The sequence below is a fragment of the Phocoena sinus genome, chromosome 10 (assembly GCF_008692025.1).
Source record: "Phocoena sinus isolate mPhoSin1 chromosome 10, mPhoSin1.pri, whole genome shotgun sequence".
Lineage (NCBI taxonomy): Eukaryota > Metazoa > Chordata > Mammalia > Artiodactyla > Phocoenidae > Phocoena > Phocoena sinus.
Genome location: NC_045772.1, coordinates 58,806,355 through 58,828,417, shown reverse-complemented (window position 1 = coordinate 58,828,417; position 22,063 = coordinate 58,806,355). Strand labels below are relative to the sequence as shown.

General features: G+C 50.9%; 2 protein-coding genes across 5 annotated transcripts; one reads left to right on the top strand and one right to left on the bottom strand.

The window, feature by feature from the left end:
• Positions 1-3,809: 3,809 nt before the first annotated feature.
• On the top strand, positions 3,810-12,007 carry GPR182 (G protein-coupled receptor 182). Of its 3 annotated transcripts, XM_032645867.1 has the most exons (3): positions 3,810-3,814; positions 9,956-10,019; positions 10,436-12,004. In XM_032645867.1, exon 3 carries the CDS (start codon positions 10,562-10,564, stop codon positions 11,735-11,737), a length of 1,176 nt encoding a protein of 391 aa, XP_032501758.1. In that variant the 5' UTR covers positions 3,810-3,814; positions 9,956-10,019; positions 10,436-10,561; the 3' UTR covers positions 11,738-12,004. The 3 variants fall into 3 exon arrangements, with proteins under 3 accessions (XP_032501758.1, XP_032501757.1, XP_032501759.1); XM_032645866.1 differs by lacking the exon at positions 3,810-3,814 and having other exon boundaries at positions 9,523-10,019; XM_032645868.1 differs by lacking the exon at positions 3,810-3,814 and having other exon boundaries at positions 9,907-10,019; positions 10,546-12,007.
• Positions 12,008-12,349: 342 nt separating this feature from the next.
• On the bottom strand, positions 12,350-21,939 carry ZBTB39 (zinc finger and BTB domain containing 39). Of its 2 annotated transcripts, XR_004351909.1 has the most exons (3): positions 21,813-21,939; positions 13,785-20,264; positions 12,350-12,809 (listed from the first exon to the last, which is right to left on the bottom strand). XR_004351909.1 is itself a non-coding variant. In XM_032646689.1 (2 exons), the coding sequence occupies exon 2, from the start codon at positions 20,218-20,220 to the stop codon at positions 18,085-18,087; it is 2,136 nt and encodes a 711-aa protein (XP_032502580.1). In that variant the 5' UTR covers positions 20,221-20,264; positions 21,813-21,939; the 3' UTR covers positions 13,404-18,084. The 2 variants fall into 2 exon arrangements, 1 of the variants encoding a protein (XP_032502580.1); XM_032646689.1 differs by lacking the exon at positions 12,350-12,809 and having other exon boundaries at positions 13,404-20,264.
• Positions 21,940-22,063: the final 124 nt, after the last annotated feature.

Below are 22,063 nucleotides of genomic sequence, written 5' to 3'. Positions count from 1 at the left end.
CCCAGAATTCACTCCTGAAAGACTAAGTCCCTCTCAGCCTCTCTAGGATTAGAAGGGGAAGGCAAACGAGAATAAGGTCTCTCCTGGTGAAGTGGTTCCCTGGGCCAGAAAGGTGTTCAGGAGAACAGCGGGGGTGTCTGATCTCAGAGGCAAGGAGAGGGGACAAGAAGGGAATGGGGGCGACACACGCCATGGTGAGACATCTCCCAGATGCCGGGCCAGTTGTTGGAAGGACTCACACAAAGCTGGTCTAACAGTTGTTCCCCTTTCACTCTGTGAAGATGCCCTGCCCACAGCCCTGGGTGCCCAGCTACATTGCCCTCTGCCCCTCCTGTGCTGAGTGAGGCCCTGCCCTGCCCGGCACCACACCCTGAATCCAGACCATTCAGACACTGAGAAAAGACTGACTTGAACAGGGATCATGGGATGGTGTGTGCGAACCTCCCCCCAGGCAGCGTGGGCTGTAAAGCCCAATAATTGGAAAGGTGTTAGTTCGGTTTGTATCAGGGTGATGATGGAGAGGAGGAGGGAGCTGCCCTCTCAGGAGATTAAAGAAATGACTAGAGGCTGGACCCCAGAACAGTTGTGCATGGAGGGGCCTTCGTGGTGTGGTGGTGAATACCATTTGTTAAAGGGGGTAGAATTATGATGAGTGGGGTGCCTACCCACTGGCACCCTTGTGGCCTCTGATGGACTGGGCTCCAGTCCCTGCTCAAGTCACCCACTGGACCTGCTTCGCCCCCCAGGAGAAAAAATCTGGGATGGGGTTGAGGCATGCTGAGGCTCCGAGGGACTTTGAGGAGGAGGACATTTTGTCACTGCGGTTCTCCCTCCACTGTGACCGGCTCCTGAAGGGAGCTACAGGAAGCAGCGGTGGTTTGTGTCCTTCAGGAGGTGCTAGCAGAAACCAGAGTCCTAATCTGTCCACTCTTCCCTGACTCTGGAGAGGACTCCCGGAGGTGGGCCCAACCCTCTTGAATACCTTTCCCCACGGGGATACAAAATGGCTCAATAATCATTGTCTGGGGGAAGAGAAATGGCACGATGTTGGCTGGCCAACATGCCTCCAAGCTCTCTGGCACGGAGTCCTCAAGATTTTCCTGTTCACCCTCTTTAGTGACTTCTGAATTTAGTGAAATCCAGAAGTTCCAGGTTAAGCCTGAAGCAATGGTTTCATGTTAATGAAGCCACACGGACTGTGCTGTGTGTGCTGAATTCTAGAGAATTGCTGCCTCAGATCCCCCCGAGGGCAAGGGCTGAGTCTCATCTTCTTGTATTTCCAGGACCTGGCAGTGCCTAGCATCTGACAGAGATGAATGAATGATCACCGCAACATCTTCTTCCACTCTCCTTTTCCCCTGCATTTCTTTTTCTTTCTTTCTTTTTTTTTTTTTTTTGCAGTACGCGGGCCTCTCACTGCTGTGGCCTCTCCCGTTGCAGAGCACGGGCTCCAGACACGCAGGCTCAGCGGACATGGCTCACGGGCCCAGCCGCTCCGCAGCACGTGGGATCTTCCCGGACCGGAGCACGAACCCGTGTCCCCTGCATCGGCAGGCGGACTCTCAACCACTGTGCCACCAGGGAAGCCCTCTTTTTTTTTTTTAATAAATTTATTTTTATTTATTTATTTTTGGCTGCATTGGGTCTTCGTTGCTGTGTGCAGGCTTTCTCTAGTTGTGGCGAGGGGGGTTGCTCAGCAGTTGTGGCGCACGGGCTTATCTGCTCCAACAGCATGTGGGATATTCCCGGGCCAGGGCTCGAACCCGTGTCCCCCGCATTGGCAAGCAGATTCTTAACCACTGCGCCACCAGGGAGGTCCCTCCCCTCCATTTCTTACCTTGTCTGACAAGATGAAATTCCCTGAAGCTTCCATCTCCCGCATCTTTATAATGGGGGAGGGGAATCCAGATGACTTCAGTGAGTCCTCTCAACTCCAGCTCTCCAGGAGTCTAAGAATCCATAGGTTGTCATCAAAATAGTGAAACTTTAGGAAGTTGGGCCCTCAGGAAGCACTGGAAAATTCAAGGGGAATTTCTGTCCAGCACACATTAGGTGCTCAAGATGAGTTAGTAGAAACAATAAATCTGCATCCAGAAAGGGAATGTTAGCACATCTACCGAGACCCAGGGAAGGTGCTTCGTGTCAGGAGGTGGGGGAATCTGAGTGAGGAACAGAAGAAAGGGGAGGTATGGAAAAGTGAAGGGGTGGGGTGGAATACTGAGGCCTTCCAGGAGGCTGCTGGGTGGGGTCGATTTTCCCTGGGGTAGTGGTACCCAGGGCCCTTCCAGTCTCTCTCAGTCTCTCCAAGCTTCCTCTTCCTCAGACTGATGTGCACATCCCCACACACACTTTCCCAAGAGGGAAACCATGAGAGGAAACAGTTGTCCTTCATCTTGTGGAAGGATAAGGGCTGGGAGCAAAGGCAACTCATTTTCCCTTTCTCAAGCCCTTCCCTAGGTCATCCCACACATCTCTCAGCCTCCATAAAGGGGGCTTCTCCCCCAACCAAGAAATATCCCAGAACTCCCAGGGCTCAGTCCCCTTCATGGAAGTGTTGGTCCTACCCCATTTTCTCATCCTAGCCCCTATCCATGAGAAGCTCTTCTACTAGGGTGGTCATTTTTAACCTTTTGGATATCATGGACCCCTTTTCTTTTTAATAAAGTTATTTATTTGCTTTTATTTTTGGCTGTGTTGGGTCTTCGCTGCTGCGCATGGGCTTTCTCTAGTTGAGGCAAGCGGGGGCTACTCTTCGTTGCTGTGCTCAGACTTCTCATTGTCATGGCTTTTCTTGTTGCCGAGCATGGGCTCTAGAGCACAGACTCAGTAGTTGTGGTGCACAGGCTTAGTTGCTCCGTGGCATGTGGGATCTTCCCGGGCCAGGGATCGAACTCGTGTCCCCTGCATTGGCAGGCAGATTCTTAACCACTGCGCCACCAGGGAAGCCCCATCATGGACCCCTTTGAGCACCCAAGGAAGGCTCGAAGCCCCATAAAAATGACAATACAACAGGCAGGATTTTGTACCTAATTTTCGGTGAGTTCACAGACCACCTAAAGCCATTAGGTGCCAGCATCCAGGTCAAGAATCCCTGCAATAAGAGTTTACTGAACTACTAGCAGAGAGATTCAGGCGAGTCGTTTAATCTCTCTGTGCCTCAGTCTCCTTGTCTACAATAGGACCCACACCTCATTGAGTTGTTGCGAGGATTAAATGAGGTGATACTTGGAAAGCACATTGCAATCATGCCTGGCAAATGTAACTAATAGCTGTGAGCTGTCACTGTTACTCCATCTCTTCTGTGGTGATTCATAGTGGCATTTGTGGTTCTTGACCTTCTGTGTAAGAAACACAATGTCAGATACTAAATAAAAGAGGAAGCTGGTGTTGATCCAGTTCAGAGAGAAAAAAAAATGGTTAGTGTCAGTGGGACTAGGGAGAGGATCTCAAGGTCAATTCCACAAAAAAGGGATTTCTCCCTCCTCATCTCCAAGAAGCAGAAAATGGGGCATGTTTATGCCAAGCACTTTACATATACAATGTCATGTGTCTCATACAGTAATCCTGCAAGGAAGCACCATTATCCTCATTTTACATATAAAGAAAGTGAGGCTCAGGAAGATAAAGTGACTTGCCCAAAGTCACACAGCTACTAAGTGGTGGAACAAGGTGTCAAAGGCAGGTCTGGTCCCCAAGCTAGTGTTCTCTCTACTGTCTCCGGGATGAGTGAGGGAGCAGGGAAGAGCCGAGCAGAGCAAGGATAGGGTCACTGGGCCACATCCATCGTTGGGGAGCCTGGGGAGCTCCCGATCTGGTGTTCCTGGGTAGACAGGGCTGTGTCCCTGGTGTGGGGCAAAGCCATGGCAAGAGGGCAGAGCAACTTCCGAGGCTGGACTTGTCTTCTGCACTCAGTGAGCTTCTGGAAGCTCAGGCTGGGGAAGGAAGTGCAATGGTTGCCAAACTCCTCAGCCTTGACCTGTCCACAATCCACCTGCCCTCGCACACAAAGTAGGGTCCTTTGCCACACAAGCCGGGCAAGTGGGGCAATTCCTGGAACAGCCCACCCCACCCCTTCCTCCAGGGTCCAGGCACAAGCTCTTGGCCCTCCCAACCCTGGGAAGCTGCCTGCCTTTATCTGTGCCTTCCAATAACTCCTTCCTGGTACCTTCCTTCCTTTCTGATTGTGATTACAATGTCTTGTCTATATTTTGCGGGGGGAAAATGGGAGGGAGGGAGAGGAAGGAAAAAGAGTAAATTTCCAGGAATTGTTTTGCTGCCGCTGCTCTTGTTGCTTGGAGCAAAGCTGTTTGCCCCCCTCCTCCTGCCCAGGCTGGCAAGGAGCCTGGGCTCCTGCCCCTCCCTCTTTCCCTTCCTTCCAGTCTCTCTTTCCAGCTGCCTCCCTCCTCCCTCCAAAGAAAAACACCCACATGAAAACTGCAGAGTTATCACTCATTCCTTCCTGAGGGAGCAGCTTTCCCTCTGTGCCTCTGCCAGAAGGAGCCACCATCACTTCCTCTTGCTGCAAATACACATTGGGAGGTGGGGGCGGGCGGGGAGGGAGGGCTGGGGAGCAGGTGGAGGTAAGGCGGCAGGGGGTGACGTCTCCACGTGGGAGGGAAAAGGTCCTGGGTAGAAGATTCAGAGACCCAGGACTGAGCCAGTAAAATGCAGTCTTGAGAGGAAGGGAAATGACCATGGGTCAGAATGTGTGGTCCCTGTGGAGAGGATAGAAGCCAGAACTAGGGTTTTTTCTGGCGGGTGCTTGGTCCAGTAGAGCCTCCATCTGCATGGGTCAAAGGCATGGAGAAGGAAGTGAAAATTCTCAGAAGGCTCCTTACTGAAAAGAGATAGCCATAGGATAGAAACTGAGATCCTAAACAGAGAGAGTAGAACTGTCTGAAAAATCAAAGTAACCCACATTTTAGGGATTCCTTGGTGGTCCAGTGATTAGAACTCAGTACTTTCACTGCTGGGGGCCTGGGTTCGATCCCTGGTCGAGCAACTAAGATCCCACAGGCCGCAAGGCATGGCAAAACACACACACACACACACACACACACACACACACACACACACACACACACACATTTTACTTCGTCACAGCTCATCATGACAGATTTCTTGACCTAGGAGTGATCTGATGTGTGAGTGGAAGTGTGACATAATAAATATTTGGTCTCTGCTCCCAGTTCCTCACACAGAGCTCCTAAAATCCTTGTAATTTCCTGAGTGATGCAAGTGATAGGAGCATCTTACACAGAATTCCTAAACCCCTTGGAAATTCCTGGGTGATAGGAATGTCTTTTGTTCTAATGAGATGACTCTTGGTGGGCTCCAGGATGGCTTCAGGATGGGGCTGATCACCAAAAAGACCAAGTCTTGATTAGAAGCTTAGAACTTTTAGCTGCACTCCCACCATCCTCTGGAAAGAAGAATGGGGTTGGAGATTAACTTAATAATTGATCATGCCTATGTGATGAAGCCACCATTAAAATCCCTAAACTGGGCTTCCCTGGTGGCACAGTGGTTGAGGGTCCGCCTGCCGATGTGGGGGACGTGGGTTCGTGCCCCAGTCAGGGAGGATCCCACATGCCGCAGAGCAGCTGGGCCCGTGGGCCATGGCCGCTGGGCCTGCGCGTCTGGAGCCTGTGCTCCGCAACGGGAGAGGCTGCAGCGGTGAGAGGCCTGCGTACCGCAAAAAAAAAAAAAAAAAAAAAAAAAAAAAATTCCTAAACTATGAGGTTCAGAGAACTTCTGGGTTGGTGAACGCATCCAAGTGCCAGGAGGGTGGTGCATTCCAACTCCACAAGGACAGACCTTACCCTATGTACCTCTTCATCTGGTTGTTCATTTGTATCCTTTATAATAAAACAGAAAACATAAGCAGAAGCAAACTATCAAAATTGCCAGGAGGGGGGTTGTGGGAACACCTGTCTTTGCAGTCATGTTAGACAGAAGTGTGGGTACCTAGGGGAACCCATTGATTGCATCTAAAGTAAGGAAAATCTTGTGAGACTGAGCCCTTAAACCTGTGGAGTTGGACACTAACTCCAGGTGGTTGGTGTCAGAATTGAATTAAATTACAGAACACCCAACTGATGTCTGGAGAGTTGGAAAACTGGTTGGTTTTGGGGAGAAAACTCTACACATTTGGTGTCAGAAGTGTCATGAGTAGAGAAACAGTTTTTCTAGAGGAGGCTTTAAGAAAGCTGAAAATTATAAATATTCCCTTAAAAAAAAAATATTCCCTTCCATGGAGATGGTTGGTGGTGATGGTTGCTCAACAATGTGAACGCACTTAATGCTACTGAACTGTATACTTCAAAATAGCCACAATGGTAAACTTGATGTTATGTTTATTTTACTACAATTTAAAAAGTCAATTAGCAGACTTTTAAAAAATCCCCTCCTGGAATGGATAAACAAAATGTGGTATATCCATGCAATGGAATATGACTCAGCCACAAAAAGGAATGAAGCACAGATACAGGCTACAACACAGATGAACCTCAAAAATGTTATGCTAAGTGATGTAAATCAATGAAATTAGAACACTCCCTCACACCATACACACACACACACACAAACTCAAAATGGCTTAAAGACAAATGTTAAGATATGACACCATAAAACTCCTAGAAGAGAACACAGGCAAAACATTCTCTGATATAAATTGTAGCAATGTTTTCTTAGGTCAGTCTCTTAAGGCAATAGAAATAAAAGCAAAAATAAACAAATAGGACCTAATCAAACTTACAAGCTTTTGCACAGCAAAGGAAACCATAAACAAAATGAAAAGACAACCTACAGAATGGGAGAAAATATTTGCAAATGATGCAACCAACAAAGGCTTAATTTCCAAAATATACAAACAGCTCATACAACTCAATAACAACAACAAAAACCCAATCAAAAAATGGGCAGAAGGGGACTTCCCTGGTGGTCCAGTGGTTAAGACTCTGTGTTTCCAATGCAGGGGTCATGGGTTCGATCCCTGGTGGGGGAACTAAGATCCCACATGCTGCATGGCACGGCTAATAAATAATAATAATAAATGGGCAGAAGACCGAGAGAGACATTTCTCCAAAGAAGACAGACAGGGACTTCCCTGGTAGTGTAGTGGTTAAGAATCCGCCTGCCAAGGCAGGGGACACGGGTTCGAGCCCTGGTCCGGGAAGATACCACATGCCACGGAGCAACTAAGCCTGTGTGCCACAACTACTGAGCCTGTACTCTAGAGCCTGCGAGCCACAACTACCAAGCCCATGCGCCTAGAGCCCATGCTCTGCAACAAGAGAAGCCACCGCAATGAGAAGCCCTCACACTGCAACGAAGAGTAGCCCCCACTCGCCGCAACTAGAGAAAGCCTGTGCAGAGCAACGAAGACCCAACGCAGCCAAAAATAAATAAATACATTTTTTAAAATAAATAAAAATCCTTAAAAAAAAAAGACATACAGATGGCCAATAGGCACATGAAAAATGCTCAACATTGCTAATTATCAGAGAAATGCAAATCAAAACTACAATGAAGTATCACCTCATACCAGTCAGAATGGCCATCATTAAAACGTCTACAAATAAAGTGAGAGAGTGGCATGGACATATATACACTACCAAACGTAAAATAGATAGCTAGTGGGAAGCGGCCGCATAGCACAGGGAGATCAGCTCAGTGCTTTGTGAGGGGTGGGATAGGGAGGGTGGGAGGGAGGGAGACGCAAGAGGGAAGAGATATGGGAACATACGTATATGAATAACTGATTCACTTTGTTATAAAGCAGAAACTAACACACCATTGTAAAGCAATTATACTCCAATAAAGATGTTAAAAAAAATGTCTACAAATAATAAATGCTGGAGAGGATGTGGAGAAAAGGGAACCCTCCTACATACACTGTTGGTGGGAATGTAAATTGGTGCAGCCACTATGGAAAACAGTATGGAGGTTCCTTACAAAACTAAAAATAGAGTTGCCATATGATCCACCAATCCCACTCCTGGGCATATATCCGGATAAAACTATAATTCAAAAAGATGAATGCACCCCAATGTTCATAGCGGCACTGTTTACAATAGCCAAGACATGGAAGCAACCTAAATGTCCATTGACAGATGAATGGATAAAGAAGATGTGGTGTGTGTATATATATATATATATATATATATATGTGTCAGCCATAAAAAAGAAAGAAATAATGCCATTTGCAGCAACATGGATGGACCTAGAGATTATCATACTAAGTGAAGTAAGTCAGACAGAGAAAGATAAATACCATATGATATCACATGTGAATCTAAAATATGACACAAATGAACTTATTTACAAAACAGAAACAGACTCACAGACATAGAAAACAAATGTATGGTTACCAAAGGGGAAAGGCAGTGGGGGAGGGATAAATTAGGAGTTTGGGATTAGCAGATACAAACCACTGTATATAAAATAGATAAACAACAAGGTCCTACTGTATAGCATAGGGAACTATATTAAATATCTTATAATAAACCATAATGGAAAAGAATATGAAAAAGAATATATATATATATATAAACCTGAATCACCTTGCTATACACCAGAAACTAACACAACATTGTAAATCAACTATATTTCAATAAAAAAAAATTTTAACATTATGCTAAGTGAAAAAAAAACAGACACAAAGGTCACACGCATGATTTGACTGATATTAAATACCCTTAATAGGTAAATCCACAGAGACAGAAAGCAGAAGGGTGGTTACCAGTTGGCTGCCAGGAGCTGAGGGGAGAGGGGACCTGAGACTGCATGCTTAATGGGTGTGGTGTTTTCTTTTGCGGTGATGAAAATATTTTGGAATTCGATAGAAGTGGTGGTTGCTCAACAACGTGAATACTAAATGCCATTGAATTGTAAACTCTAAAATAGTTAATATTGTCACAGGGATCTCACCTCGATTAAATTTAATCCCCTCCAGCCAGCACACCCCTGGCCCTACAGCCTACAAAACATGGGCCCAGCTCCAGGCGGTTCTGCTCTCTTTTTGCTGCTGCTGTGTGGCTTGTGTGAGACAGGCAACGTCTCTGGATAAGGAAGCCCATCCTCCCTCCCCGCAGAGGTACCTCAGGGATCAAATGACTAACTGAGGTGAAAGAGCTCTGAGAAGCAGGATGTTCTGCTGACACGATGCTCACCAACAACACAAATCCGGGGGCTCCACGCTTTCCCCTTGGCTTGGAGGGAGAGAGAAGCCTGGTGTCCGTCTTCTCTCTCTCTCCCTCTCTCCTCCACACTTGGCCAGAGCAGTATGAGCTGTATGGGGGAGAATGCTGTTCTTCTTCCCCTCCCCATCCAGGAGTCTCCCCGAAGCTCAACACAGCCCCTTCCCCACCCACATTCAGTCTACCTCTCTCTCCAGATTCTCACCTCAGATCACAAAGTGAAGGCTGGGGGAATGCAGGGGTGGCCATTCAGCAAAAGAGCCAGAGGGATTACGTCTGAATAATTTTCAGATTTATTTTAGCCCTCCCACTCCCATCCAGTTCTGCTTCAGTAGGTATCAAGACAGACAGGGGACAGTGGGATGCCAATCCCATTTATCGGGTGGAAAATACATACATACGTAAAGCATTAGCACGTCACTTTGATGGCTCATTTAATTCTCACAGACACCCGTATTAGTAGATACTGTTGCTGTCCCATTTTGCAGAGGAGAGAACTGAGGCTTAAAGAGGTAAATTCACACAGCCACAGGAGTCTGGAATTTAACGCTTGCAGCCTGACTCCTCCCTGTCACCGCTACACTGGATGTTTTGCTGTGACTTCCCCTCTAACTGGATTGGGGGAAGGCAGGAAAAACCCCGACCCTCTCCCACAGAGCCTCAGCCAGTGATACTGCTTCCCGGATGAGAAGGGCGGCCCTGAAGCCCGCAGCAAAGCCAGCCCCACGGCCACGGTCCCTCCAGCCTCCCCGCAGCTCCACAGCAGTCCAGACCTGCTGGCCCTCCAGGACCAGAGGTGCTCCCAACAGGGAAACTCAGGTGAGTGTTGCCCTCTCTCAGGGAAGAAGGCAGTGGAGTTTGGAGACGATTGACTTTCCTGCACGATCCACAGATGTTCCCAGGGATGAACTGGAAGTGTGTGTGTCTGTGTCTGTGTTTGTGTATGTGTGTCCCATACACAAGGCCCAAATAGCAAGACAGAGCAAGAGCCCCTAAGGAAGGCCTGTGTGAAAGGGCCAAAGGGTGAAGCGCCAGGAGAGAAGTGGAGGTTGAGCCCACCTGGGCTGGAGGAGGGCGGGACTGGCCTGGCCGGGGAGAAAGCGTTTGGCCTCTGGTCTCTCCCACCACTGAGACCCCTTAACAAAATATTTGTGTTCGTGGGTTAAAGCCGGCAGTGAGTCGTGTGCTATTTATTCACGGTTTGAATGTTACACTTCCCTTTCTTGCCTCTTCAGACGCAGGATCTTTCCCCGAAGCCTCCTGGCCCCTGTGGCCTGCGACCTTGGGAACACCAGGCTGCTTTCGAGGCCTCCTCTCTCTTCCAACCCTCCCTTCTCCCCACTAGGCACTCGCTGGTCCTCATGTCGGCCCCGGGGCCCAGCGTGGCGCCCGCCAGCGAGGCGGGAGAGATCCACAACTGGACGGAACTGCTCCACTTCTTCAACCACACCCTGCCCGAGTGCCACATGGAGCTCAGCGAGAGCACCAAGCGAGTGGCCCTCTTCGTGCTCTACCTGGCTGTCTTCGTGGTCGGGCTGGTGGAGAACCTCCTGGTGATCTGCGTCAACTGGCGCGGGGCGGCCCGCGCAGGGCTGCTGCGCCTCTACGTCCTCAACATGGCCATCGCCGACCTGGGCATCGTCCTGTCCCTGCCCGTGTGGATGCTGGAGGTCACGCTGGACTACACCTGGCTCTGGGGCAGCTTCTCCTGCCGCTTCACTCACTACTTCTACTTTGCCAACATGTACAGCAGCATCTTCTTCCTGGTGTGCCTCAGCATCGACCGCTACGTCACCCTCACCAACGCCTCTCCCTCCTGGCAGCGCCACCAGCATCGAGGGCGGCGGGCCGTGTGTGCCGGGGTCTGGGTCCTCTCGGCCCTCATCCCGCTGCCCGAGGTGGTCCACATCCGGCTGGTGGAGAGCTTTGAGCCCATGTGCCTCTTCATGGCACCGTTTGAAACGTACAGCACATGGGCCCTGGCGGTGGCCCTGTCCACCACCGTCCTGGGCTTCCTGCTGCCCTTCCCTCTCATTGCGGTCTTCAACGTGCTGACGGCCTGCCGGCTTCGGCGGGCAGGACAGCCTGAGGGCCGGCGCCACTGCCTGCTGGTGTGTGCCTACATTGCCGTCTTTGTCACCTGCTGGCTGCCCTACCATGTGACCCTGCTGCTGATCACACTGCACGGGACCCACATCTCCCTCCACTGCTATCTGGCCCACCTGCTCTACTTCTTCTACGACATCATTGACTGCTTCTCCATGCTCCACTGCGTCGTCAACCCCATCCTGTACAACTTTCTCAGCCCAAGCTTCCGGGGCCGGCTGCTCAACGCTGTGGTCCATTACCTTCCCAAGGTCCAGGCCAGGGAAGGCAGACATGCTTCCTCCTCCTCCTCCTCCACCCAGCATTCCATCATCATCACCAAGGAGGGCAGCCAGCCCCCTGCAGCCAGCCCCCGCCACCACCCAAGCCTGAACTTCCAGGCAGCAGACACCCCACCCACCTCTGCTCCTCGGGCTCTCACAGCCAGCTGAGGAAGATTCCAGTCTCCTCTACCAGCCAAGTAGAAAGCTGGAAGTGTAGGTGAGAGATCGGGGGGTGGGGGGGTGGGGGGGGCAGGGGGAGAGGGTCAGAGCCCTCATGGCCGAATTTTGAGTATGTCTTAAAATATTGAAGTCGGGGGATGGGGTGGGAGGCAGGGAGGGAGAGGGAACGGGTCCTTGGCGTTGTACCATTCGACACGGTCCCTGTGCCGAAGGGAGATACGCAGGGGAAAAGGAGAAATAAAAGAATAGAGACAGACATGACTCTGGATCTCTGAAAAAGTCTGCACTGCAAGCTGGGACTGGGAAGGGAGCTGAAGCTAAAGAGATGCTCAGCAGAAACCAGACGCACCCGTTTCAGAAACCACCCTGGCCGGAAAGAGTGAGCTCCACAGGAACCCCACACAACTTTCCTTTTGCGTTTGTGCTTGTTGATCTCCTAGCACACATGCAGGCTACAGGGACAAGAGGCCAGAGGCCAAGGAGCCAGGAGGCCTCAGGAGGCTGTTTCCTAGCAGTGCATTCTCAGTGTGATGATAAATGGAGGGGGTGGGCGGTGGGGACAGCAGGGGCGGGGTGAAGCTGAGGTCCGAGACAGGCACCCTGCAGCTGGGCCGGCCCGAGGATTCTCCACCCCCGCCATGCAGGAAAGGGCTCCATTTCCTTGCTGATACTCTCCCCTTCGTCCATCCTGATCCCCTCCCCCCAAAGCAGAGGAGCTGTCCCAGAGTCCACGCTCCTCGTAGCCCATCTTCCCCCAGCTCTGGGTCTAGCAGGTTTCCAGACTTCTACCCTCAGTCCCTCCCTTTCTCTCCAGATCGTAGGAAAATATCAAGACATCCACTCTGGGAGCAGACTTCGGGACAGGCAGCAGCAGGCACTGACAAGTGCTCTGTCCCTCAGCCTTTGCCCCTGCACGGGGTGGGGAAGTGGAAATCTTCCAATTCTGTCACAGGGCAGAGTTCTGGTGTTCTCCTAAGTCAGGTCTCACCCTCAGACTTCTTTCTTCCTGGCCAAGTCGTCTCATAATTTTCCTGTCCAGCAACTTCTATTAACATTTGTCCTATAGACAGGAAAAGAAGTCCTCTTGTTAACAAGGAGGTCTTCTGGAAAGGGCTCATTTATCAGTTTGGGAAACTAGGACCACGTCCATGAAGCACTCTGACTGAAGTAGAGCCTAAGAGCAGGTCCCAGCCTACCAGTGCCGAGCCCTCGGCCTCTCCATCCTGCCTGTGGAGAACGAAAGGTTTGTGGACAGTCACTGAGACCTTCTGTCCTGCTCAAGTGCTCAGTATGTCAGGAATGTTTAACTTGGAATAACCACTCGCTGACCTAGAGCACCATCTCCTCTGCACTTAGAAATCTGAGACTGTATTCACCAGATGCATTAAACATGTGCTCCAGCGGTGTATGAACCCGTTTGTCAGGAGCACAGAGGGAAATCTGTGTCTAACTCCCCCTGCTCATTGGGCCCAAACCTGAAAAAGGGCCTTTTCTTTTCTTTTCTCTTTTTTAAGAGTCTTAACGCTTCAAACAGCTGCTTGGTGGCACAGACCTGAAACCTTTTTCAGCCAGGGGAGTTTGGGTTGTGACTTGGCGCTGCGGTAAGGGCTGAACCTAACAATGCACAGAATGCATTAGAAAGACTTTCCTCACTTGTGCCCACATAAAAACCCAGGCCAGATCCAATGCCCTTATCACTGACCCCTCTGACTCAGGGTCCAGAAGTTGTCTCAAGGAAACCCAGTTTTACATCTCTGTCGCACCCCAGATTACCTGAGGCCACTTTCCCAACATCTTCTCTTCTCATGGACTCCATTTTGGCAACCAGTGACCACCCTGGCGGCACAAATACTCCCTTAGGGCCTGAGAGGAGAACTCGTGTGCTGACAGCAGCAAGGCCCTCTGCTCTACATTTGCAGAGCACTGATGGGGGCCTGGGCCCAAGCAGTGTGCTCTGAGACCAAATGGACCACATCGCATCCTAACTTCTAGAGAGGTCTGTCTCTTCTCTGTGGGGGGGACATTTGTTACCAACCTCATGAAATCAGCCCTTCTCTGAATCTGCCTCTCTCCACTCTGACATATCACATCGTGGTGAATTAAATGGCACTGGCAAGACAATCTGCGGCCAAATCTCTGGTCCAACCAGACATTAGCAGAGTCCCACTGCTCTCTCTCTGGGCCAACAGAAGATTCCCCCAGAGATGGTCCCTCTGAAAAGGTTGGGCCATTGAGTTAATTTTCCACTAAAAACAGATCAAGTCCGGGGAATTCCAGCTACAGGAAAGGAAAATGTGCACCTGAAAGAATGCTGGCACCTGCTGAGCAGAACACTGCTACTGAAAGGGTGACGGCCCAGATCCTCTGAACCCTGAGGGATGAGCACGGTCACAGTAAATGAGAAAAGAATTCCCATTTCAAATTTCCTTTTTTTATTCTAAATAAAAACCACACTTTGTGCCGAACAATGGAATATAAAAGAATCAGATGTACAACGATTTTAGACATCTACTATTTGGGGGAAAAAGTTTACAAAATATACAAAACTTTACAGCAATAGATAGTAAACACTTAAATATTAGGAGGTCAGTACTTATTAATTTAATGGAAGGAGTTAAGACGTCAACAATTTTTCTTGGTTTCAAAAGAGATTTAGCTAGTAGAGGTGGGAGGGGAGGGTGGACTGGACAGGGGAAGGGTGTTAGAGAAACATCCAAGGTAAAAGTTTCCTTTTCATTCTGATGTTAAGTTTACCATGAGTTATCACGTTGAAATCAACGCTGTGTGCCCTGCTTCCCGATTCATTCAGCGCAGGATTTAGGGAAAAGGACACATGGGGACTCCCACATGGGCAGATTTCTCCACACAGCCCACTTCCATGCCACCAAAATCATGCCCATCTATGAAGGAATTGAAATTCACTTCCTAAATTGAGTAGTCTGGGGACTAGGGCACAGCAGGTGGCCAGAGGAGGACGAAAATCCACCAGCAGCAAAACCTGACTGGGGAGAAGGTATTTAAGCTCAAAGGTTATCCTAGAGACAAAAGGGTACTGACAGAGCAGAAGAAAGTCAGAAAGAATTTTTATCCATTTCCTGACCCCTCCACCCCCACCTCCTTTCTTCCCAACTAGCCATGAACTAGAGTGACTCCACTTAAAATTTAGGACCAAATACCAGGGTACAGCAGAGCTTCCCAGCAGGTGCTGTGGCATCAGTGAGCCGTGGATGGGCCAGAGGAGCACCAGGATACTGATCCCTTCCTCTGGCCACAGCAGCTGTTTACAGTGTGCCATTAGAGTATCACCGTTTTCCCTTAGGAAAAGAGTTGGGAACGGCCTTGTGTTTGCTTTACTGCTCTAGTCGCCATCTTGAAATTCTTAATAATTTTTAAACAAAGGGCTCTGTAAATTATGTAGCTGGTCCTGAGTACAGAACAAGAAAAAGGGAGAAAAGGGAGAAGAAAAGACATTCAAGGATCAAACAGAACTTTGGAACAATACAGCAGGAGACAGTGCTAAACTGGGCTCCGGGGCAGAGAGGGCAACAAAATCCAAAGAACAGTTGAAAAAATTTTAAATTCAAAATACAATTAATACCTTCCACCAGGTATCCTAGAGCACCCTTTGCCACAATATAGTGTTTCAAGTAAAACAGTGCAGAAAAGGGTGAGCTGGTGGCAGAGGCAGCAAACATGACTCCAAACAGAGGAAGGGTTGAGGTGCGAACATGGGGGACACGCAGGGGAACAGGGTTTGGTCAATGAGCCTCATGAGCTACTGACCTGCTACATGTCTGACTGCAACCAGCCGGGCCACCCTGGCTGACCACTTTGCCTCAGGGGGATCAGGGGGTGCAGTTTCTTGTTTAGTGTTTCAGGGGCAAAGTTTCAAGGACTTGCTTTTTGGTTTACTGGCGAAAAGGGAAAACTTCACAGTTTCAGGTTAAGTATACAGACTACCCAGCAACCATGATATCCTCTGTTAAGGAAGAGGGCTTCTCCAGCATACTGATCCATTCTCAGCTACCTGGCTGGGTCTGAGTATCTCCACTCTCAGATCCGGCCCTTCAAAACTCAGTCCTCACCAACAATCTGGGAGAAACCACTCCGGCTTGAAAAGCTTAGCAGATAGGTGACTGTAGTCTTTTACACACCTTCCTTCTTAATTGTCTAATGGTCAGCGTGGGAAGAAAGGGAGCAGTCAGTCAGGGAAGAAGTGTCAGCACTGCTTTCTGACAAGAATGCCCCAGGGGAACATTTAACTAGTTGGATTCAGATGGTGAAAGGTGGCCACTTGACAAGTCCCTTCATGTAATGGTCACCCCACCAGATAGCCATGCACACAAACTCAGAGGCTTTATCAGTTTAGGGCTGGGGAGAGAGGCAGCAGGTCCAACAGGGACAGAGCTTTGGTTTACTTGTATGTCCTTATTATAGCTTCCCACTTTAGGAAGGATGAGAAAATATGCAAAAAGGTCCTTCATGTGACTTGATCCCCTCAACCAGTGCCCAACCTACTCAATCAGAGGACGGAAAGGGGATGGAAGGCCTAAGGATTTAACAAGCCTCAACTTTCTAGAATGTAGATCCATTACCTAAATGGTTCCCTGGTCTATTCTGCAAGAGACTATCTGGAGAGAAAGAAAAGAATTTGCTTGTTTAAAGGCTTGACCTGTTCTCCCCTAGTTTTAGCCCCTGTTTCCCAAATATCTGGCCAGGATTGTCCCCTGGAATGTGGCTACTTGCTGGGGAGAAGCTCATTTTCCTGAAGTCTCTTATCCAAGAGATGCTGGGTAATATGTACACAGAAACAAAAATAAATAAATATTAATGTCCAAAAAGGCCTTGTGGGTTAATTAAAACCACTTGCTTGTAAAACAGCCTGGGGTGCTGCTGAGTCCCACGAGGGGCTGTATCAGGGCCGAGGCCAGGGACCCCCAGAGCTCGCCTGAGCAGGTGAGGTAGTATGGGTTACTGAGGTGCCACCTTGTGAGATGCGAGATCCGAGGGCCCTCTCCCTCAAGCCTTCTTTGGGTAAGACCCCTCAAAAAGGCAACTAAGAGCGGAGCCAACCAGCACCCCAGGACTGGGCAGACCCATTCCCGAGTCACCCAGGGAGGGCCTGAACCAGCTGCTGGTCAATAGCGCCCCCTGGTGGCAACACAATGACAGATCAGGATAAATTCCAGCAGGTCAAAGGGGAGCTGCCAAAGCTCTGGCCCAGTTAGCACAAAGTATTAACGACAGGTTAGCTGACTGGGACAGACAGACACACATCCCGCTACAAACCACCAGTTACTCGGGTCCCTTTAATCCTGAAGGGCTCACAGTCCACCACTCCACCTCATGGGGTCTTCTCATCTACGCTATAGGCCAAACACACTTCTAGGTGGGAGACTGGATGTAAATTAAGGCAAGGCTGCTGCTTCAGAGACATCCCCACCTCTCCACCAGGAAACTCAAGGTCGATGGACGTGGCCAGATGACAGAGGATTACATCAAAGCGGCTCCCTGTCCTTTCTGCCCACAGGGAAGGCCTGACATCCCGGGCCATCACTCCATAAAATTGTGTTTCTTTGGAATTGAGGAGAAAAGAGAAAACCTCCCTTCCTGTCCATCCAGGCTGCCACTTCCGACAGCACTGCAGGACACCCCTTCTGGCTGGCAAGGATTCATCCCAAAGCCTTCTGACCTAAACAGAACGCTTTGTCCCCAGTTTGGATCTAGCTGCCAAGAGATTTTACTGTCCCATCAGCAGATTCGAGCCATGGAACAAGCAGGACCCTCCATCCCTGACCCCTTTCCCCTGCTGAGGGCTGGGACTGGCACCTGAGGTGAGCTGCCCTGCTGACCAGTCTTTTCTGAATGACCACATTCCCAAAATCTCTCTCATAGCTGGTTGTCCCAGTTGGAGGTCTGGCAGTAATACCCACGGTGAAAACCTCTCTTCACCTCCTCTGTTCAGTGAGGCTGTCGGTTGGATTCTTAGCAGCATAAAACCTATCAGTAAACTAAAACTCGAGCGGCTGGGGAAGGGGATCTAGTTGACACCAACTGCCTGACGAGATCCCAAAACCAGCCTCAAAAGAATCAAAAACACAGCCCTCCACGGGCAAGAACAGGTAAGGAGGTATACATGATACAGGGCCGTTGTTCTCAAAAACAGTAACAGTGCTCATGTGCTATTTCTTCTTTCTTCTTCTTTCAACACAGGACAGAACAGAACTCCTGGCAAGGCAAAACTGTAACTTCAGCTGGGGAGGGACCAACAGCCATTAGCAAACCAACGTCCTGGCTGCTGCCTGGGAGCTCCCCCTGGCTCTGCTGGGACCCAGTCAGCTGTCCAGGTTCTTTTCGGCCTCTTTGGAATGGATAATGTACATGAAGGTCTGCTCAATGGTGAAGTCAGGCGGGAGGCTGCCTTTGTGCACGCCGACGTGCTTGCTCATGAGGTTAAGGGTGGAGCTGTAGTGGCCACAGACCGTGCAGCGATACATGAGGGCCCCCGAGTGCGTCTTCAGGTGGCATTTGATGGTCGAGCGGCCTCGGAAGAACTTGTGGCACACCTTACACTGGTACGGCTTCTCGCCCGTGTGGATCCGCCGGTGGTAGTTGAACTCACTCGTGTGGGCAAACCTTTTGCCACACACCTTGCAGCTGTACTTGCTATTCCCGGGTTGGCCCTGCAGCACGAGCTCCTCATTCAGGAACTCCTCAGCCGGCAGCTTCCGCTTCTGGAGAGCTGGGTGCTGTAGCCCCAAACCAGGCCGTGCGTCAAGGCCACTGTTGCATTTGTGCTGGCTGACGTGGTAGCGATAGGCAGCCTCCGACTTGAAGCTCTGGCTGCACAAGTGACAGTGGAAGAGGGCGTCTTCCAGGCTTTGGTGCACAGCCATGTGCTTCTCCAGGAGAGGCCAGTCCACAAAGCTGTTCGCACAGACAGAGCAGGAGAAGACTGAGATACCGAGATGGGAGAGTGTGTGCCACATGAGGCTGCAGAGGTTGAGGTGGCGCTGGTCACAGACACTGCAGGCCTGGCCCTTCAGGTTCAGATGGTCGAGGATGTGGCCCCGGACCACGTGGAAATCTTTGGCCAATGCCTTCCCGCAGGCAGCACACTGCAGCTCTGCGGAGGCTGCCCCTGAAAAGAGACCCAGCTTCCCAGGCAGGGGGTCGTTGGGGTGGACGATGATGTTGTTCTCAAATATTCCATCCCGTCGGTGGAGGGTCAGCTGCCACTGGGTAAAGAACTTAGTTTCACACATGTCGCAGGAGAAGAGGAAAATACCAATGTGGGACAGAACATGGGTCACCCGGGAGTTTCGGTCCTGGAAGTGGGTCTCACAGACCTTGCAGTTGCCGGTCAGCAGGTCCACATGGTCCCGAGCATGCTGTCGGATCAGTTGAATGTTGGGCTCTAGAACTTTCTTGCATACCTGGCAGGGCATGGCCTTATTCTCTCGGTTGTCACTCTCTCCAAAAGTCAGCTCGTCCTCACTGTCATCACTCAACTCAATCACCTCCTCAGCTGTGCCTATCTCCTCGGTGGGGTCTTCAAACTGCAAGTCATCATCCCCCAGGTCCTCCAGCTGGAGCTCCTCCATCTGCCCAAAGCTCGGGTCTTTGGAGTGGTCACTATTGCTCAGACAGGAGTTGGTCCCAGTGGTGATGTCTATTGCATTGTTGGGGGTGAAGAAACTGTTTTTACTGAAGTCTCCGTTGCTCTGGACTTTGTATGGCTGGCAGGACCTTGTGCTGGTTTGCATGCCCATGCTGACAGGGCCTAGGACAGGCTGGGTCACCACACCGGGAACGGACGTGAATGGAGCAGGGGCATCATGGTCTTCTGTCTTTGGCGGCAGTGGCTGCTGCGGCAGAGGCAGGCTATGGTTAGTGTCACTGGTAACGTTTCTCTCTTCCTCTTTATAGTTTCCTCCAGCATCACTAGGCAACGCATAGTTTCGATCAGGACCAAAGTGCTCCCCCCCACCCTTGAGTTCTCCAAGGGGATGGGCTGGTTCTGCTGAGCTACAACTCAGGGTACTGGAGTGGCTCTCACTGGTGCTGGTCAGGGGCTTGGCCACAGCAGTGCTCTCCAGGTCAGGAAAGGTGGAGTGACAGGCCCGGAGGAGATCCTCCATACCCAGTCGCTCAGCTACCTCGTAAATGACCCCAACGTTGATCAGGTCCGTGAAGAGCTCTGACGTGTAGACAAAGCTCAGAATCTTCTCAAAGTTGGCGGGGGTGATGAAGTCTACCACATAGGTCCTGGCAGCATCAAGCCCAGTGTTCAGGAAGAGGTTCTGGAAGTAGCCAGCTGCGCAGGCCAGCACGGCTTTGTGGGCTGGGAAGGAGCGGCTCCCCACTACGATGGTGACATCACACATGGTCTCGGAGAGCCGGCACTTGTTGAGTTCCTTCAGCAGGTTGTTGGGGTGGTTGGTGCTTTGCAGTTTGATCCTCATGCCCATCTTAGCAGCTCCTATGATGTTGCCTCCTTATCAGCACGGTTAATCTGTGGACAGCAAAAGGAAAAGGTGGATGGCCAAACACACCCCTGCCGGTGAGGAGTTCTGCAGGACAAAATGCCACCAGTCTGCACGTTTCCAAGCCCTGGGCGGAGAGCAAGAGTGAATGGACAGACACCTGCTGCATTCTGCTCGGGGCAAGGACAGCAAAAGTGACAGGGCAGTGACCTCTCTCCCTGCATACTCCCAAAGACAAGAGTTGTCACAACAAAATCCAAAACTATTGAAAAAAATCTGATGGGTTGGTCTTTAAGAGTAAGAGAAGCTGTAGGCCTGGATGGACAGAAGCTAGTGCCTTAAAGCCAAGCCAGAAGCATCCTCTCGACACAATCTTATACTTCATTACCAGAGCAACTGGTTCTAATTTTTCTCATATTAAATGCCTAATTTCTTCCTGAATCCAGGCTTTCCTATCTCACTGAGTATATTCTCTTCGCTTATGATGCCAAATGCCATATACATACTTGAACACAATTATCAAGCTCCATTAGCTGTTGGGGACAAGATAAGGATGCTCTACCCTTTAGTTTCCTATCATTGCTGTGATCGTTCAGGCCGTAAAAAAATCTCTTGCTTATTCTTGAGTTCCCATCTCTCCCTACCTACGCTACCTGCCTCCCCTCTTGTCTCTCCATAGCCCAGAGCCATTCAGATACTGCTCTATCACATTCTCTGTATGCTGTGGATGAAGTTAAGACACTCAGACACCAGAGAAGTAAAGCAAAGCAGAACACCACTGTGGCATTTAATATTACCTAAATATGCTTCAATTTTTCTTCCCACCCTTTTCAGGATTTATGCTTATGTTGACCAGAAGTAAGAGATATATACCTGATGCCATAAGAAGGCATCTAATTACATAGGTAACTCCTAAAGGCTTGCTCAGTACCACTTTTTCCCTTTTTGAGTCCTGCCCGCCAGAAAGAAGACAAACTAGTTGCCTTCTCTTCTCGGCCTCACGACTCGCCCTGGGCAACACAGACCCTTTCTTCACCTCACCACATTCGACTAACTCCCAACTTTTTCTGGGGCCCAGGAAGCTTCTGAGCATTGCTGGGTACCAGCCAAGCATCTCCCGGGCCCTGGTGGCCACACATCAGCGGTCAGTAGGTCCGGACACCGGGAAGCCCAAGCGGGCAGTGGGAGGGGACGGATTCGGGAACTTCGGAGAAGGCACCCCAACAATCCCGCGGCGCCGCCGTCTCCCCTCTGGAGGGTCGAATCCGAGAGGAAGAGCGTTGGATCTGGCTGGGGCACTCCATCTGGGAGGCATCGAGCACTTCGGTCCCTCCCCAAACAGCGGGGGAATTCCTCAGGGCGACCTCGGGCGGGGACGGGGGCTGGCGGCGGGGAGCGGGGTCGGATGGGGATCGAGGGGATAGGCGGCGGGGCCGGCCAGGGTCGGCGCGCGGCCGGGGAGGATGGGTCCGGCCGAGGGGAGCGGGCAGGAGGGAGCCAAGCGAGAGGCGAGAGAAAGGCTGGGACGGGGGTCGGGCCTCGACCGGGGCAAGCCCTACGGCCGGGCCGCGCTTACCCCGGCTCCGCGGGGCTTCGAGCACCATCGCCGCCGCCGCCTCACACAAAGGCCCCGGCCCGCCGTGCCCGGCCCGACAAGGAGGCGGCGCCGCCGGCCGCGGCCAGACTCTCCATCCGCCGCGCCGCTCGCCGCACCGGCCCGGGGCCGCCCCCACCGCCCGGCCCGCAGCGCCCCCCGCCGTCCCGGAGGAGGCAGCGCCCCCCGCCGCTCGGGCCGCAGCGCCCCCAGCCGCCCAGGAGGAGGCAGCGC

Coding starts and splice junctions, on each gene's coding strand:
- GPR182 (XM_032645866.1), top strand. CDS start 9,885: ATGAGAAGGGCGGCCCTGAAGCCCGCAGCAAAGCCAGCCCCACGGCCA. Junction 10,020..10,435: donor CTCCCAACAGGGAAACTCAG/GTGAGTGTTGCC, acceptor TTGCCTCTTCAG/ACGCAGGATCTTTCCCCGAA.
- ZBTB39 (XM_032646689.1), bottom strand. CDS start 20,220: ATGGGCATGAGGATCAAACTGCAAAGCACCAACCACCCCAACAACCTG.